This window comes from Meles meles, chromosome 5, assembly GCF_922984935.1.
Source record: "Meles meles chromosome 5, mMelMel3.1 paternal haplotype, whole genome shotgun sequence".
NCBI lineage: Eukaryota > Metazoa > Chordata > Mammalia > Carnivora > Mustelidae > Meles > Meles meles.
In genome coordinates, this window is record NC_060070.1 from 100531320 (window position 1) to 100550770 (window position 19451).

At 43.2% G+C, this 19451-nt stretch overlaps 2 protein-coding genes across 3 annotated transcripts in view; both read left to right on the forward strand.

Moving 5' to 3' along the window:
- Nucleotides 1–7794, forward strand: part of PAQR8 (progestin and adipoQ receptor family member 8) — a 126188-nt gene extending 118394 nt beyond the window's left edge. For both annotated transcript variants that reach the window (XM_046005107.1, XM_046005108.1), the window contains one exon: nucleotides 1214–7794. In XM_046005107.1, coding sequence (XP_045861063.1) covers nucleotides 1238–2302 — 1065 coding nt within the window. In that variant the 5' untranslated portion in view covers nucleotides 1214–1237 and the 3' untranslated portion in view covers nucleotides 2303–7794. The remainder of the gene's footprint in view (nucleotides 1–1213) is intronic.
- Nucleotides 7795–14170: 6376 nt separating this feature from the next.
- The window catches only part of EFHC1 (EF-hand domain containing 1), a 59080-nt gene continuing 53799 nt past the window's right edge, over nucleotides 14171–19451 (forward strand). Inside the window, exon 1 of the mRNA XM_046005835.1 lies at nucleotides 14171–14297. Within this exon, the coding sequence (XP_045861791.1) occupies nucleotides 14235–14297 (63 nt within the window). The 5' untranslated portion in view covers nucleotides 14171–14234. The remainder of the gene's footprint in view (nucleotides 14298–19451) is intronic.

A 19451-nucleotide genomic window follows, 5' to 3' on the forward strand; every position in this document is an offset into this window, starting at 1 on the left:
GGACTGAATCCAGGTCTCCCTGGACTTTTTTATTTTATTTTTTTTAACATTTTATTAATTTTCATGCCCTGCATTTTAGACCTGGTATTTTTTTCCTTTTCAATATTGATTAAGAAATGTGAGTAGGAAGATTTAATTTTCCTCACTAGTATTAGTAGTACCTTGAGCAGCACTTGGTGTATCTCTTCCAGCAGAAGGGCTCTGAAGCGAGGGGGCCATTTAGATAAATCGATCAAGTTTTGAACTTCTCTGAAGAAAAGAGTCTGGGAAATATGAAGTAGAGAAGGTAGCTGTATATATGCTGAAAATCCATTTCCAATCCAATTTCCAATACATTTACTAAAAAAAAATTCACATGAAATTTTGCAGCTATTTTGTGAAATGTTTTATGAGACAATTGCTATGCTCATCTGGCTCATCTGTCATGTAAAAATTCCAAGTGTAGGATAAATAAGCATTTTTGAGGTCTGAAATAATTGAGTACAGATTTAGTTGCCCAGGAGAGACGAATCCAAAACTACTTACTTTCCAGAGCATAATTTAAAAAGAAAAGAGAAACACCTCTCCCAATCTTTACAATTAGATTTTATGTTAAATTTAGGCCACATGCTAATTTTCTTTAACTGTTAAACTATTTCCCAGAATATGTACTGGTCTTTATCAACCAAATTCATGACTCATTCGCCTATCTTTACATTGAAGTTCCAGTTAACTATGGCTTATCTCAGAATTTGAAGTTACTGTTGAACTTGGTGGATATTTTAAGATGAGGTGCTTAAGAAAAGTGTAGGCTATGGTTAGTACCATAAATATTTATAATTTTGCAGTATCTCATACTGTTAGCGTGTGTGTGATGACTACATTGTAATAGCATCTAGGAACCCTCAAAGCCCCTAAAGGCACCCTTACTTACCTTGTAGCTGCCATTACAACAGGCTGGCTAACAGCCCCATCCTACTAGATGGGACTTGGCTTCACACCGCAGTGGGTAGCAGAGACGAAACCAGAACCTTCGGGTGGGAGGGTATCTTGGTATAACTCCACTGGGTACAGATGCAACAAAAATGAGGCTCGGAGAAGCCGCACGCGGCTCCCGGGCCCCCCTGCCGCTCTAGAAGCACTAAGCAGCCCCACAGCCCTTGCCGCCGCCGCAGCTCCGGGCGCCTGCCGGACCCCCCTCGCCGGTGTGCCGATTCTCCTGTGTTCTCCTCAGGTCCCGTCGGCCGCGCTGGCAGCCATGACGACCGCCATCTTGGAGCGCCTGAGCACGCTGTCGGTGAGCGGGCAGCAGCTGCGCCGCCTGCCCAAGCTCCTGGAGGACGGCCTTCCCAAGATGCCCTGCACCGTCCCCGAGACCGACGTGCCCCAGCTCTTCCGGGAGCCCTACATCTGCACCGGCTACCGCCCCACGGGCCACGAGTGGCGCTACTACTTCTTCAGCCTATTTCAGAAGCACAACGAGGTGGTCAACGTGTGGACCCATTTGCTGGCCGCCCTGGCCGTGCTCCTGCGATTCTGGGCCTTCGCCGAGGCCGAGGCCTTGCCGTGGGCCTCCACGCGCTCGCTGCCCCTGCTCCTCTTCATCCTGTCGTCCATCACTTACCTCACGTGCAGCCTACTGGCCCACCTGCTGCAGTCCAAGTCGGAGCTCTCGCACTACACCTTCTACTTCGTGGACTACGTGGGCGTGAGCGTCTACCAGTACGGCAGCGCCTTGGCCCACTTCTTCTACAGCTCGGACCAGGCCTGGTACGAGCTCTTCTGGCTCTTCTTCTTGCCGGCAGCTGCCTTCTGTGGCTGGCTGTCTTGCGCTGGCTGTTGCTATGCCAAGTACCGCTACCGCAGGCCTTACCCGGTCATGAGGAAGCTCTGTCAAGTGGTGCCGGCGGGGCTGGCCTTCGTCCTAGACATCAGCCCGGTGGCCCACCGCGTGGCCCTGTGCCACCTGGCTGGCTGCCAGGAGCAGGCGGCCTGGTACCACACCCTCCAGATCCTCTTCTTCCTGGTCAGCGCCTACTTCTTCTCCTGCCCGGTTCCTGAGAAGTACTTTCCGGGTTCCTGTGACATCGTGGGCCATGGGCATCAGATCTTCCACGCCTTTCTGTCTGTCTGCACGCTCTCCCAGCTGGAGGCCATCCTTCTGGACTACCAGGGGAGGCAGGAGATCTTTCTGCAGCGCCATGGCCCCCTGTCTGTCTACATGGCCTGCCTTTCTTTCTTCTTCTTGGCGGCCTGCAGCGCTGCCACCGCAGCGCTCCTGAGACACAAAGTCAAGGCAAGACTGACAAAGAAAGATTCCTGAGGCTGGTAGGTGGGGTGAGGTGTAGAGGCAGCCTGCCGTGATTTGGGGAAAGCTCAGTACAACAGTAGGAGTTGACCTTTTGTTTTTAAGAGTTGCTTTTAAATTAACACATATTTCCAAGGATATGCTATGGCATTGGAAAGCCAAAGGATTCAAGAATTTTCTTGTTAAAAGTTGTTGTTAATAAAAGGAGTATTACTTTTCCCTTTGTGTCACAGCCTTACGAGATACAGGAAAGGAAGGGACATTGGCTAGGATTCATGGAACACTGAATTTCTGCCTGAAAATTTAGTGGAATTTTGACTTTGGCCTCTAAGGCCAAGTCCTGGAGCTAAAGGGATTATAAAGTTGGACTGGAAAGTATGTATGTGGCTGGTCCACACCGTATTGGAATGGCCATCCTACCATACTGGTCTTTGGTAATTGAGTAAACTGACCCAAGAACTTGATTTCATTTGGATTTCAGATTGTCCAGGGTGGAGAAGTCAGAAACTTCGATGATTCAGTGAAACCCTTAGACATAATGATTTACTTGGTTCATCTGAATTCTGGTCCCTCCTCTCTTGCCCACTTTGACACTGACCCTTTTCTCAGGATGACGTCTGCCTAACTGTTTTCTCTACAGTGTACTCTCATCTGTACTTTGCATGGTAATATAGAGGACTATGAAGCAGTTATATTTCCAGGAAATGCTTGGATCCATGTGGCCATTCAGGAAGCTTACTTTCGTATACCACTAAACGGTACTAGAAAGTACAGTGCCAAGAGCCATCAGAAGGCCCAGCCAACAAGCATGGATACTGTTTTGTGTCATGAGACCCTTCTGTTTTATACCTGTGGACTGCAGTACTTGAGATCTATCAGGGCTATCTTATAGGCCAGAAAATCTGGGGCTTGTGTTAGGAAATCTTCTCCAAATTTGGACCAGCATGTTTAAAGAAACAAAATGAAACAAACAAACAAAACCCTGAATAGAATGAATTGGTTCTGGTTCTTCTAGGGATCTGATTATTTCAAGAGGAACCCAAAGTCCAGATTCTTAACTAGATGCTGCCATGTAAAGGACCCACATATCTTCCCTAGTTCAGGGTCCTCAGGCAGGAGGTTATGCCTCAACTTAGAGATGAATCCTTAAAATAATCAAGCCCCAGGACAGTTGAGCATGTGTGATCACTGTGGGTTGGTCCCTGAAGACTCCTATGGGTAAGAATGGTGAACCAGATACCCTGTAGCTAGAATTTTCTGTTGTCCAGTAGCTCCTGTGGAATGGGGGGTACTTGTGATTGATGTGTTCTGTCTCTAAGGACTGATTCATGTATTAATCCAGTGAAGGGGGCTGCGTTGATGGAGGAGCCATGGGAGTCTTCTCAAAGGCTATGTTTCCTATCAGTATAAGGTCCCTTTTACTACAAAGGGAAGTACTTTGTTTTCACTCCATTTTGATGAATTTCTTCTATTAATAGGTTATTTTATCTTCAGGTCTTTGTTTTCTTCCTTTCTCTGAGCAGTTTGTGGATTTTGTGCCTTATAAATGGAAACATACGAACAGTTTACTTAATACATGGCCATACGCAATTTTCAGTTTTGGGTTATTGGGATAAGAAAAAAAGAATGCATTGTTTTTGAATAAATGGGTGAAAGAAGAGTCAGAAAATCAGAATTACTTATAAATCAAAAGGCACTGTCAAACAACCAAAAAAAAAGACACTGTCAGTCTGCATTTTGGCAAAACAAAACAAAAAAACACAACCTCAACTAAAGTTTTCCTATAATCTTCGTATCAAGAAAGCGTATGTCTTGTCTGCTACATGGATTTCCTAGATGGATTTCTCTGTTAATCCTTAAATACCTGAACTTCTGTGCTACCCAAGTGTCTTACATAAGCTTCTGGGGTGCAGGCCAAATTCATCACAAATAAAGCTGACAAAACTGAAGGCAGTTGAACCAAACAAGGTGATGGGGGAGTTGTACAAACACATCGCAAGAAGAGGGTTAGTTTAAAATGTTTGAAATGTTCATTTTTATGGAGTCAAAGATCGTATTCTTCTAAAAGTTAGGAGGAAAGTGTAAGTCAGGCTCTTGAATATGGCGGTGGTCCTGGTGGACAGAGATCTTCAGGCCAAATGCAGATATATTTTAGAAAATAGGAAGTAGGGCAGCAACAATGATCTTCAAATGCAGTTGACAGACCAAGGTAGGCTGACACATTCTAAACGGTCTGTGACAAGTTCAGATAGATTAAGCTCTTCAAGATATTGCCACAAAACTATTACTTTAATTTACACAGGTATTGGTCCCTCAAGTGGTAGGAAATTTTTTAAAAATAAAGTTTTTCACCAGAGGTAATTGAGAGCATTGGGGACTAGGTACCTCATTAAAATACCAGTATCATAAAAACAGATGAGAGAATCCATGTCTTATTAGAAATATATAAACATAAGAAGTGCAAATTTTTTAAGTTGCTCAGACTTTGAGGGACTAAGTACTCCTTTTAGAACATTTTCATTAAAATGAGTGTATCAACCAGGAACAGATCTAGTTTACTTAAAAGAAATGATTAAGGATTTGATAAAGGAGATGATTGTTTTCTTCCAACATAGCCTCCCCAACAGTTGACATCTGGAAATTGTGCCAGTTCTCTCTCTCTATTAAAATGTAAATGCTCCTGGGAATCCTAAACTATCAGTCATTTACGTCTTGTGAATAAAAATTCTGATGGATTTGTATGAGGCCCTACTCAGGGTAAGGAAATGGGGCATCAGGACGCAGCTGACTGGGGACACATTTGCCTATTTCCCTCTTGCCTAGTATACTTTCTGACTTATATTTACTAATGAGCTAACGTCAGTACTCAGATGTTAAAAGTTTCATTTCTCACCTCTGCTAAAAGCACTTCACTAAATAACAACACTCTGAGTCCTCTATTGGAAGCTTGAAATAGTAGGAGCTCAGGTTGTGGAATGAAGGTAGCTCATTCCTGACTCCTATCCACAAATGGTACTTTAACACTTAACAGGTTCTTCAGATGCTACACTGTAGTTTCAAGTGGACCCTCCAGATGGCGCTCATGTCTTACTCAGCGTGGCTATTGTATCCAAGTCTTTGGACTGTTAATTGTATTGGTCCTAGTGTTTCGCTTGATTGCTTGGCAAAGAAAAAATGGACCTATTTTCTGTTTATATAAATCTACTTACACGAATGACCATTAAACAGATTTTGTATATATGGATTGTTGTACTGTCAGCAACTATCTTGTTTCTTTGACAAGACCCCCTTGTCAAAGAAGGTCTTTGTAAACAGGGTCTTTTTATAGTTCAAAAGAAAAACAAATAGCTTGCTTTCTTAGTCAGTTGGCTAAAGATCTCCACCTTAAAGAAAGGTTTTATCTAGACAAACATTAACAGAAGGAGGAGGTCAGGACATTTTATATCCACCTAGAAGTAGGGAAGCAAAAAATCCTTAAAAATCTCCATACCCCAGCCCCACGATACACACGCACACCCTAAATCCCCACTTGTGGAAAGATCATATTGCCACCTACCCCCAAAGGTTATGGAGTTGATTTCTCTGAGGATATCCATCTGATTGAATGAGTACTTCTAGTTTCATGGAAAATAGTGTTAAATGTTTTCAAAATTTTGAATCAATGGACTACATTTTTAAAATACAAAAATTATGAATTATAATTGTACTGTAACAGCTACTATAATGAATGTGTTATACAATGTGGCACCTATCGACTAACTGTTATATTTAGTAGCTGTGGAAAAAAAAAGTCATTCTCCAGACTACTCCAGCTTCAAGCCATAGTACTATCACTACAGGGAGAAAACAGCATTTGTCTGGTTTGAGGCACCACTGAGAGAATTATGGGTATCTCTCTTGCCCTAACCCTTTTTGTGACCCATGGGGGTCTTAGGCAGTTTGCAAATGCTTCTGTTGTCACTGTTAATAGTTTAACCGCTCTTCAGTTACTGATTCATCAAGTATTATGAGCACCTCATGGTGCCAGTACCCATGTTGGCTCTGGAGATACCACAGTGAGGAAAAGAGTGCAGGGACCCTGAGAGTTTTCAGACTGCTAACTAAGACCCAGCATCGTCCCACATTGGGCCATCACAGGATCTCCCACTAGGTCTCAGTACTAGTCTGAGGGCCAGATGGCCAGCCAAACCCAGAGGAGTCTGGGACTTGCTCTGTACCAGAACATTTTTTAAAGGATTGAGGTCTCTCCCTTTGCCCCCCAGAGACTAAAAATATCTTCCACCAGCAATGCTGTGTCACCCGTGATCACCTCAACCCTTCTTGTTATTCCTGTTGCTCTTCTAGCCCTTAACACTGTCCTCTAGTGTTTAATTCAGTCTCAGACCCACTTGGCTCATCTGGGCACAGAGAAGCCCTGTATTTCCACAGGCAGTAGTTAAAGTCCTAGGTAATTAAAGCCCTATCTGTCAGGGAATGTAAGGTTCCAACATGAGTACAAGTTCTTGATATAGTAGCCGAAGGCAGAGGCTTAACGCACTGAGCCACCCAGACACCCCCAAGTTCTTGATATAGTAAATCAGAAACAACATGTTACACACTAGCTGCCTCCTTTAAAAAAAAATAATAATCATCTCATCCCTTAAGGAACTTTTATTAAAATAATATGGAAGGAAAAACTTTGTGATAAAAGGAAGATTGATTTAAAAATTAGTTTTGAGAGCATATCTATCTAAGGTAAAGGCTTTTCTTACCTAACAGGATCTCACAGGAAGATGTATGCATTGTGTTTTAGATTACAAGAGGCCTTGACCAACTCAAAGGCTACAGATTAACACCTCAGATCTTTTCATGCATTATGCTTTCGAAAACATTTCCACATGCATTCCAGCTTCCAAATAATCATGTGAAGTAAGGCCAAAAAGATCTCCACTAAACTAGGAAACACACTGAGAAAGTGGAATGATTGGTTCAAAGTCACATAACTCGTTATAATGTTTAAACTCAGATGCATTTTTTCCTTCAGATAAATCCAAGGCTCAGCTAATCAAAAACGTCAACACCCAAATGTTTGCAGAGCCCATTACAGTGTATGAAGCACTTTTAACTATTGTGCATACTTCAACCTAATCTCATTTCCGCTTTTGTTCCTAAATACCTCACAAATAGTGAGGGTTGTATTGTTTCTTTGCAGGTTAAAGTGACTTACTTCACACTGAGTGCTTGGATGCCAAATAAAGCAATCTTTGCACCTCACAGTTTTCTCAGAGCCCAAAAGGTCATTGGTAACAGGCATCTGGTGGCCTAGAGTATAACATCAAATCTCTCTCTCCAGTCACAGATTCTTGAAAATACCTTGATTCCTTGAGTAAGAAATTAGTCTAGTATTGATGATCTTCCCAACGTTATGCAAACCCTCCCTCTCATTTTTCACTAGGGATTGTCAGTTCTTCAAACAATCGGATCTCCCAGGGATTCTGACAAGTGGTATGACTTTGAATATGGGATTTTAAGAAAAAATTCTTCTCTGCCTTATAAAAGAGTTATCCAGACTTAGCAGCAATTTCCCCCAAACTCCTTATTTATCATTTTCAAGTACAGGTGCTTATTAAAGAAAATGCAGAAAAATAGGGGAAATGCCCATGGGCCCATCACAAATAAATCTCTCCAGGCGAAAGATAAGGCTGTGGTGAAATGTCATCAATAATAGGTAAATGAGCAGTGTCACATAAAAGCTTCTTTAAAAAACAACAACAACAACAACAAAAATTGGGAACTAGAAATTTTAAGCAACCTAATACTTTCATTCTCTAACATACAAAATCAACGGTTTCTGGCTCAATTTATGGGAACACCAAGATAGTTATGTCACACTCCCTTCTGACATTATGCTCTCGATAATTTGGTGATGCTGTGTCTGAGATACTGGCTCCTGCCACAAAGCCGGCGATACGTTATCTTGTGCTAAAGAATTCTTTGAAATGCCTCTCTTCAATCAAGCCATCCTCTGAGAGTGCTGTGCTAGAAAGACCTTCACTGGAGCCGAGGCCTCACCTTTAGAACTGGTGAGTATACTTATTCACTGACAGCCGCTCCACAAACACTGAGCACCACTCGGTGCCAAGTCCTGTTCTAGGCACCAGGAATACAGCAAGGGGCAATCCTTACCTTTGGGGATTTTACATTCAGGGGTTGGAGGCAGGAGTAAGACAATGAACCAAATAAGTAAGTTATATAGGATGTTAGAAGGCGATGGTGACAAGGAGAGAGAGAAAGCAAGGAAGAATAGGCCAGAGGGCCGGGGTGGGTGTGCAGTTTTAAACAGGATCAGTGAAGATCCAGAAACAGGTGAGGGAGTTGGCTCTGTTTCTCTCCCAGGCAGAGGGAGGAAGTGCAAGGGCCCTGAGGCCAGTGACACTAAGAATAACAGGTGGCCAGTGTGAACGGAGAGAGGGAGTGCACTAGGAGACGCAGACAAAGTATAAGAGCCATGTAAGCACTTTGGCTCTTATTGTGACTTCAGGACAGGGTATGACGGGGAAGAATTCTGGTTGAGAAAATTCAGGGTCATTTTTTGCCTGCATGGACTAGTTGTTAGTTACACATCACCCTGCCCATAGAAAATAGAGTAAATCTTATTCCCCTTAGTCTACACAAAACCAGGTTATCATTAAGTGATTCCATCTGTGGAATCCCGTGGACACTCTGGTGCCTGCAGGATTCTTCCCAGACTCTTTTTAGTGTTTTATTAAGTGCTCAGAAGGCAGACTTCCACTTCCCAGATATGCTTTGAATGTTTTCTGGTTCTGTCGACACTGGTTTGTACCCTGGGTAATCCTCTGGGCAAAAATGCAATGAAATAGGAGCACCTGGGTGGCTCAGTCATTAAGTTCCTGCCTCCAGCTCAGGTCATGATTCCAGGGTCCTAGGATCGAGCCCAGAATCAGGCTTCCTGCTTGGCTGGAGGCCTGCTTCTCTCTCTCCCCTTCCCTCTGCTTACGTTCCCTCTCTTGCTGTCTCTCTCTTTTTTTTTCTTTGTCAAATAAATAAGATAAAATCTTAAAAAAAAAACAACAAACAAACAAAAAACAAGAGCAATAATGCAATGAAACACCCAGGGCAGAGTCTATAAACTAGGAATAATAATATTAAGAGTTTACATTAGCTAGTGCTCCCTCTTTGCCAAGTCCTTAGTCAAGCTGTTTTCTTAGGTTCTTTCATTTAACTCTTCAAACAACCCTATGAGATAGATATTATTGTTGCCTCCATGTTACAAGTGAGGACACATGGATTAGGTAAATTCGCCCCAAACTACTTGGCTAGTAAGTAATGCAATCTCACAGAAACTCAGGCCTTTGAATCCAGAGTCTACATTCGCGCCTGGGTGGCTCAGTGGATTAAGCCGCTGCCTTCGGCTCAGGTCATGATCTCAGGGTCCTGGGATCGAGCCCCACATCGGGCTCTCTGCTCCGCAGGGAGCCTGCTTCCTCCTCTCTCTCTGCCTGCCTGTCTGTCTACTTGTGATCTCTCTCTCTGTCAAATAAATAAATAAAATCTTTAAAAAAAAAAAAAAGAGTCCGTGGCTTAATTGACTTAGCCACCCAGGCTCAGTTTACATTCGTATAACCAAAACAAAGTGAACATAGGTCTTTTGGTCTAACTTCTCCATTGCCAATTGTGTGAACCAGAAGTGTAGCACTGGGAAGGAAAGGTAATGTGGATTTTTGTTTTATGTGCCCTCATAAATGAAATAAACCTAAAGATGCAGTTCTTATTTCATTTCTAGACACTTGGGCCAAGCATACATCCTTAGGCTCTTACTGCTGAAGCAGCATGGATAGTGAAATTTTTAAATGCACTTTTGTGCTAGAATCCAACGTCACATGACAAACATCAGTCTCAGAAGCCGTCTGTGACCATCTGGAAGACCTTCGAGAACTCAAACCAGCTTTAAGAAACACTGACTCTCCTCAATTATTTTCCTACATTTCTCTAGTGGATCCTTCCTTGTCGTCGGGACCTATTAAACATATCCTATTACTCATTAAAGTGAACTTGAACACTATTCTGGGCTAATGCAATTTCTTTTTCTCAAAGACAACTATGGAAACATGCAAAGCATCTCCACTCAGTGTTTCTCCCCCAACAAGAACAAATCATTTTGGAATCTCACTAATTTTACTATGGGAAAAATACCTTAGCACAAAGTTTGCATTCAGTAAGTACTAGTGGCAATCTCTGATTCTGTGAGGTAATGTTTGATTTGATAGGCTTATTCAGAGAGGAGGGATTCCATCTGAATCAGCTAAAGTCATAGAATGGGTTTGACTTAAGGAAGAAAAAAGCAGCAGAAACACAAATTTTTCAAAACCCCTGGCAGGAACCCACTGCAAGGCCAAAACAGTCTAAAACCAAATTGCATGAGTTTGTGTTCAATGAAGATTACCTGTGGAACCTAAATCTGCTCCTGTAACTACTTGGAAATCCCTGATGATATTTCTCTCTCCTTCTACCATACTTTGCAAAGATTGAGGTAGCTTGACTGGGCACTCTTCTTAAATAAGAGATTCCAGGAACTAAGGAGTGAGTGGTGGAAATGAATGCTGGATCACACTCTGAGGGACACTCCCCTGCAAGGTCTTACCACTATGGTCACTAACTAGCCACACCCCCTGCACTTTCAATCTTACAGGTGTATAGTTTTCCCAAAAAACCATGCTGTACCATTTTTATCCAGAAGAGGGAAGTGGAGCACCACAAAATCATTGCATAAATATCTGAGGGACACACACACACACACACACACACACACACACACACACACACACACACACCTGTTTGATATATGTCCAGTGACTTTAGGTACTCAAGAATAATATCACAGGATTGCAAACAAATTCTGGATAAAGCCAGTGCTCTGGGCAAAATGCTGAAAAAGGAGATGCTTAATTTAGGCAACCTCTTTATTTTAACCTCTGCTAGTCTGATACCCATCAGTTCCTGGGAGTCGTCATCCAACATAAGGCCCTCTTTCAGCTTTGGTCAGCTGGCAGACTGATCTTTCCAAATTTTCATTTCCCTAAGTTTTGAAACACTTGCTAAAGTTATGCAATATCTCTGTGGTCTTCTGAGTCCAGGCTTTATGCACAGCCTTCAGACCATGGCACTTTTTTTTTTTTTTAAGATTTTATTTATTTGACAGAGAGAGAGAGAGAGAGAGAGAGGGAGAGATGGATGGAACATAAGCAGGGGGAGTGGGAGAGGGAGAAGTAGACAGCTCGGTGAGGCCCTTGTTCCCAGGACCCTGGGATCATGACCCGAGCAGAAGGCAAATGCCTAACGACTGAGCCACCCAGGTGCCCCATGGACCATGGCACTTTTTACTTTAGCTGCCAGGAAGGGTCAGGTTCCTACTCTCTGCTGTATATTGCACAAAGTAGAAAATGATGAGTGCAAATTAAAGTGTGATCCATGCTGAGTAGTCATGTTTGGGAGAAATGGGATATAAACTCTTTTTAAAAAATATTTTTATTTATTTGAGTGAGAGAGCGAGAGATAGAGAGTGAGCAAGAGGGAGAGCACAAGCCAGGAACAGGGGGAGAGGCAGAGGGAGAAGCAGACTTCCCACTGAGCAGAGAACCTGACATGGGGCTGGATCCAGGATCCTGGCATCATGACTTGAACTGAAGGCAGACGCTTAACCGACGAAGCTACCCAGGCACCCCGGGATACAAACTCTTTAATCAGGGTTCAAAAAATTTTCTGAAGCCCTACCTTTATTTTTTAGTTTTTTCCCACTTCTTTACAGACTTGTCCCTGTAATTTTTAGCATTTATCAACACTGTCCAGCTTCCTCTCCTCGGAGGTGATGGCATTTTTAGGAGAATATAGACCAATAAAAGTTTTCCTCACCACACATTTCCAGGGTCTGAAAATAGTTAAAACACACTTGGTTAACCATTTAACTAGTGTACTCTTCTGGAACAGAAAGACATTTGAGCAGAGGCCACTCCTCAAATAGAAACAGATGTCACAATGGACAATAAGCTTAGACATGACTTATCCTTTCCAGCTCCCATGGACTCTTTCCCTCCCAATCTGGGGAATATAGACCCAAGTGCAACCACGCAATTAGTCTGGAAGGGCTCTTTCAAGTGTATCCTAATGCCATGGATTTACTTCTTTTAAGATACAGGGGAGGGCAGGATCATATAACTGGTAAGAGTTAAAGGTTATCATCAAGAGTCAGCAAGGATTATAGCTAGGAGTGTTTCTGGGTACTCAGCATCAGTGAGGTGGAGAGAAGTGAGAGAGGCATCCTCAACCTCTTTGAAGGTTGAACTTGCCATTTTGAAATATTCTTCCAGTAACTGACTTGCATCCTAGGTAAGTGGCTATGATATAATGCAATGGACAGATACTTTCAAAGTTTTCGGTAAATTCAGCAATGGTAATTGATTTTTTTAAAGCATTAAATGCCCACATTAAGGTAATTTACTAATAGAAAATTTAAAAAAAAATTAAAGGTAAGAAAAGGCGAGGGGACAAGAACAGGAAAACAGAAATAGGGAGTAGAGAGGCTGGGTTAGCCGAAAAGAAACTGTTCCGGCAGGATGTGGAGGCAGCCACCAATAACTGCTTCAGGTGCCGCCAGTGTATTCATATCCTGGGCCCCCTGAGCTTCATGCCCATTAGTGAAACCCAACAGGGGGATTTGTCTGACAAGCAGCAATAAAACTAAAGCTGCTGTCTGCATTAGCACTAAACTACCCATGACGTGGAGTTTCAGTGTCTGCGGCAGGCTTGCTACTCTATCACGTTCCTAAACTGGCTCCTCATCAGAAACAGCTGTTAGAAAAATCAGATTCCTGGGGTCTATTTCAGACCTAATGAATCCCATGTCCCGGCACCAGGGACATTGTTCGCGTTTTGTTTTTATTTTTAAACTCCCCGGGGCTGACGGATAGGTTTTTTTCCTCGCTTTCCTGAAAATGCTTAAGGAACGGGATCATACTTCTTTTAAGACATCATAATTTAAACAACTTTTATAAAAATACCCGAAGGCGAGAATACCTACGATCCTGACAATATTTCAACCCACTTATTCGCCTCTTCATGACTTAGTTATCTCTTCGAAGGGGATGCATTTCCCCCTGTGGGTCGGATTTTTGCATTGCAGCGGCAGATCCGTATAGAGATGGGGAGAATTGAGATAAGCACCCTATAGCTCTCCAGTCAACGAATATTGAGTGTCCTGGGGTGAATCAGCGAGGCCCAGCCTTCAAGAATTGGGAGGCTGCAGAGCGGCTGGTGTTGACCGTAGGGCAGAGAGAGGTGATGATGGAAAATGATAATGCGGTAGTGGGAGGATCGGGGATGAGACGGTTGCATTAGTTCACTGAACATCCTTGAGCAAGAGATACAACCATGAATAATCTGCAGCCCCTGGCCCCCAACAAGCCCCGGCACCGGGTGCCACTTTCAACCGGAACGAGCCATTTACACTTCAGTGCGAACCGGGACAAGAGCCCTTTGCCCAGGGCTAGGAGAAGAGGGGCCCGAGCTCACAGTGCGGGCGGGCAGCGGTGAGGACTGAGTGGACGGAAGGAAGCAGCTTCCCCTCCACTGTCACTCATCTAAGGGCCCGTTCCCACCCCTCGACCTCCCGGCGAAGACCGCAGCCTCTTCGCAGTCTTTCCTCCCACCCCGCCCACTGGGTCCCACCTCCCCGAGTCTGTGACTGCTACTGCCTCTGCGCCTGAAAGCCCGGCCCGCGGGCGGCGCACGCGCAGACCCTTCGCGCCCGCGCCTCAGGCCCCGCCCCCACGCCCGCCTGGCCGGATGTTTGGGATCACCATGGAGCTTCGCGAGGCCGGCTGACGCGGCTCGTCGCCCGGGCAACCGGGAAGGCCAACACTCGACCCAGGTGGCGGCGGCAAAAGCGGCCGTGATGGTGTCCAACCCTGTACATGGCCTGCCCTTTCTCCCGGGCACGTCCTTTAAGGACTCCACGGTGAGGACCCCACCCCCTGGCAGCCTCGCAGGGCTCGCTCCTTGGTGCACCTGCCTTCTCCTCCACCCAGAATTGCTCTCTCCCTTCAGACCCGTCCTCTGCCCTCAACTTTTCTCTGTCCGCCACCATAGTTCCGTCGTCCTCCCCCTCCAGCCTCATCCTCTCTCTCCCATCCTTTGCCCTCCGCTCCATCCTCTCTAGTTTTTTCACTCCATCCAGGGATTTTTTGACCTCCTTCGTTCTCGTCGTCCTGGCCGCGTTCTTCCTCTTGCCCTGCTCGTTCAGCCTCTGCCTCTTCCTCTAGATCTCTGTTTTACCCCCACTTTCCTCCCAAGCTCTGGCTAGCTCCCCCCCCCGCTCGTTCTCCCACACCGTACCCCTCCCTGCCCAGCTCCCTTCTTAGCCGCCCTCAGTCCCCCAGCCTAGCCCCTTCACCCACTCAGCCTCCCTACATCTCGGTCCTCCTTCCCACAGCCCCATCCTGCCCATCTCCCAGGCACATCATTCCCGCTCTCCTCCTTCGCCTTCCTTATCCTGGACCCGCTAATCTAACCCCCTCCCAGCTCCGTTTCCTGTCTCATACATATCATTTCCACTCATTCTCTCCTTTCCACCAGGTTCTAGTACGCAGTCTCCGCTCTCCTAGTTTATGCTTCTACCTAGCCCCACCCCCTTTCCGTTTAGCACTTCCGACTTTTCTAGAACTCAGTCCCACCTTCTCCCCCGTCCTGTTTTATCTTCTTTCTCAATTGCTGTTTCTCCAAAAGTTAGACTTTCAACACTTGCCTATCTTCCTCCCAAACCATCCCTCCCTGCTTTACTGGAGATAATTCCATTCCAGTCCTTTCATTCACAATTGATTAGCTGCCCCCCCCCCTTCCTGTGCTCCTATTCTTTTCTAACTTTTTAATGAAATATTCCTGATTTGATTATTTTGCTCCTTCCCTACTTTAACTGTTTTGTGTTCTGTAGACAAAACTGAAGAGGGAGGGGCTCCTGGGTGGCTCAGTGGGTTAAAGCCTCTGCCTTCGGCTCGGGTCATGATTCCAGGGTCCTGGGATCGAGCCCCACATCGGGCTCTCTGCTCAGCAGGGAGCCTGGTTCCTCCTCTCTCTCTCTGCCTGCCTCTCTGCCTACTTGAGATCTGTCTGTCAAGTAAATAAAAATAAAATCTTTAAAAATAAAATTGAAGAGGAAAAAAAAAACACTTTTTTCCCCCTTCTGACATAGCTTAGCCCTTGACAAAATTATTCGTATTTGTTTTGATTTTAACCTGGTTACAGAAATATGTTTGAAAATCAATGTTGAGATTCAGTAAATTATCATAGATAAGACAATAATAATTTGTATTTGTATAGTTTAATAATCTAAGCTAAAAGCTCCTTTCCATGGGTATGAAGGTAAGATAAAATATGTAGTCCAATTTTTTTCTTTGGGAGAATGCATTGAAGTTGAAATTTTGGTGAGAGAGTCTGGATTCTGAGCTGCTTCTTCATAATTATCCCTGCATTAAGACACAGCATCACAGAGCTTTTCCTTCAGTGGACTTTTCCGTTTTATGTTAGTTAGAAAATGTAGGCACATCCCTGCCCTATGCAGGAACAGCCTCAGCATTGGTGTTGGTGAGTGTGGGTTACCAACAGGAGGGGTGAGTCGATTTGGGGGATTACACAGATGCGGACTGGAGGTCCCAGGCTCTGAGAATGTACATCGCTGTACTTCATATAACATGAATTGTGCCTTGGACTTACTTTCTATTTTATTTATTTATTTATTTTTTTAAAAGATTTTATTTATTTATTTGACAGAGAGAGATCACAAGTAGGCAGAGAGGCAGGCAGAGAGAGTGAGAGGGAAGCAGGCTCCCTGACGAGCAGAGAGCCCGATGCAGGGCTCGATCCCAGGACCCTGAGATCATGACCTGAGCCGAAGGCAGCGGCTTAAACCACTGAGCCACCCAGGCGCCCTTCTTTCTATTTTAAATAGACTGACCAAGTGTCAACCTTTTGCCTTATTTGAAATTTGGAAAACATGGTCACTATCCTTATTTAGCACTGAAGAACTAGATGTGTATAACTCTCAAAGCGTTCAGAGGAAGAACCATAATTACTAAGAGGGGTGGGGAGGCTACCTAGTCTCTGGTATTTTGTTAGACTAGCCCAAACAGACCAAAACAGTTTGTAAATATTTTCTCCCATTCCCTAGGTTGCCTTGTCATTTTGTTGATTATTTCCTTTGCTGTACAGAAGCTTTTTTAATTTTATGTAGCTCCACTTGTTTATTTTTGCCTCTGCTGACTGTGCTTTTGGTATTATATCTAGAAGTCATTGTCAAAACCAATGTCAGGGAGCTTTTCCCCTTTACTCCTTCAAGGAGTTTTACAGTTCCAGGTCTTATGTTTAAGTCTTCGATCACTTTGAGTAACTTTTGTGAGTTCTATAAAATAGGGATCTGATTTCATTCTTTTGTGGGGATACCCGGTTTTCCCAGCCACTTACTGAAGAGACTGTCCTGTCCCCAATGTGTTCTTGACACCCTTGTCAAAGACAGTTGACCATATATGCACGAGCTTATTTCTGGGCTTTATTCTGTTCCATTGGCTTATGTGTCTCTTTTTAAAAATTTTTTAAATTTTTAAAAAAATTTTTAATTTTTTTATAAACCTGTAATGTATTATTAGCCCCAGGGATACAGGTCTGTGAATCGCCAGGTTTACACACTTCACAGCACTCACTATATATTTATGCCAGTACCAGGTAGTTTTGATTATTGTAGCTTTGTAATGATAGCTTGAAATCAGAAAGTGTGATGCCTCCAGCTTTGCTCTTCTTTTTCAGGACCGCTTTGGCTATTTGGGGTTTTTTTGTGGTTCCATGCAAATTTTAGGATTGTTTTTTCTATTTCTGTGAAACATGCCATTGAAATTTTTTTAAAAATATGTTTTTTTAAAAGATTTTTATTTATTTATTTGACAGACAGAGATGACAAGTAGTCAGAGAGGCAGGCAGAAAGGGTGGGGGAGGCAGGCTCCCCACTGAGCAGAGAGCCCTATGTGGGGCTCAATCCCAGGACCCTGCGACCATGACCCTAGCCGAAGGCAGAGGCTTAACCCACAGAGCCACCTAGGCGCCCCATGCCATTGAAATTTTGATAAGGATTGCATTGAATCTGTAGATCACTTTGGAGAGTGTGGACATTTAAACAGTTTTAATTCTTCCAGTACAAGAACACAAGATATCTTTTCATTTGTTTGTGCCTTCTTTAATTTCTTTCATTAGTGTCTTATAGTTTTCAGTGTATAGGTTTTTCATGTTCTTAAATTTATTCCTAAGTATTTTATTGTTTTTGTGCTATTGTAAATGAAATTGTTTTCTTAATTTCAATTTCAGATAGTTCATTGTTAGTGTATAGGAACACAATTTTTCTCTGTATATTGATTTTGTATCCTGCAACTTTACTGAATTCATTGATTAGTTCTAACAGTTTTCTGCTGGAGTCTTTAGGGTTTTTTGTTTTTTTTTTTAATTAATTTATTTTTTTCAGCGTAACAGTATTCATTGTTTTTGCACAACACCCAGTGCTCCATGCAATACGTGCCCTCCCTATTACCCACCACCTGGTTCCCCCAACCTCCCACCCCCGCCCCTTCAAAACCCTCAGGTTGTTTTTCAGAGTCCATAGTCTCTTATGGTTCGCCTCCCCTTCCAATTTTTTTTTTCTTATAAACATATAATGTATTTTTATCCCCAGGGGTACAGGTCTGTGAATCGCCAGGTTTACACACTTCACAGCACTCACGATAGCACATACCCTCCCCAATGTCCATAACATTAGGTTTTTTGAATGTAAGATCATGTCATCTGCATACAAAGAGGGTTTTACTTCTTCCTTTCCTATTTGGATGCCTCTTACTTCTTGTTGTTGCTTGATTGCTCTGGCCAAGACTTCTAGTTCTATGGTGAATAGGAATGGTAAGAGTGGACACCCTTGTCTTGTTCTTGATCTTAGAGGGAAAGTTTTCAACCGTTCACCATCAAGTTTGATATTAGCTATGGACTTGTCACATATGGCGTTTACTATGTTAAGGTATGTTCCTTCTATATTCCAGTTGTCAGATTTTTATTATGAAAGGATGTTTTGTCAAACACTTTTTCTTCTGCTGTTGAGATGATCTTTTGATTTTTATCTTTCATTCTCTTAATGTGTTGTATAACAAGTACTGATGTATATATGTTGAATCATCTTTGCATCTCAGGAATACTACTTCGTCATGATGTATGATCCTTTTAATGAGCTGTTGAATTTGGTTTGCTAATATTTTTTTATATTTTTTGCATCTATATTTATCAATGAAATTGGTCTGTAACTTTCTTTTCATATAGTATCCTTATCTGGTATTGATATCAGGGAGATCTTTCTCATTCCTTAATGCATGAATTTATCACTATAAAATCCTCTATTGGGACACCTGGGTGTCTTGATTGGTCGGGTATCTGACTTTTGGTTTTGGCTTGGGTCATAATCTCAGGGTCGTGGTATTCAGCCCTGTGTTGGGCGCTGCCCTGGGCAGGGAGCCTTCTTGGGATTCTCTCTCTCCCTCAGTGCCCCACCTCCCACCCCCACAGCTCCCTCTCTCCATCACTCTCTTGCTGTCTAAAAAAAACAACAACAACATAAAAACCCAAAATACACACACACACACACACACGCACACACACACACACACACACACACACACACACACACTATTAAACTGCTTTTGCAGGTTCCCAAAGGTTTACATATGTTATGCTTCTATTTTCATTTGTTTCAAGATACTTTTTGATTTCCGTTTTGATTTCTTCTTTGACCCACTGGTTGTACAAGAGTGTGTTGTTTGATTTCCACATATTTGTGAATTTTTCAATTTTCTTCTTGTTACTGATTTCTGGTTTCATACCATTGTGGTGCAAAAGCATAGTAGGTATGATTTCAATCTGCTAAGACTTGTTTTGTCACCTTTCATATAACCTATCCTGAAGGATGTTTGTATACTTTAGAAGAGTGTATTTTGGGGGTGGTGGATAGATTTTTTTTTTATGTTTGTTTGGTCTAAAGTATGATTGAAATCCAACCTTTCCTTGTTCATTTCCTATCTGATTTAGTCATCTGTTG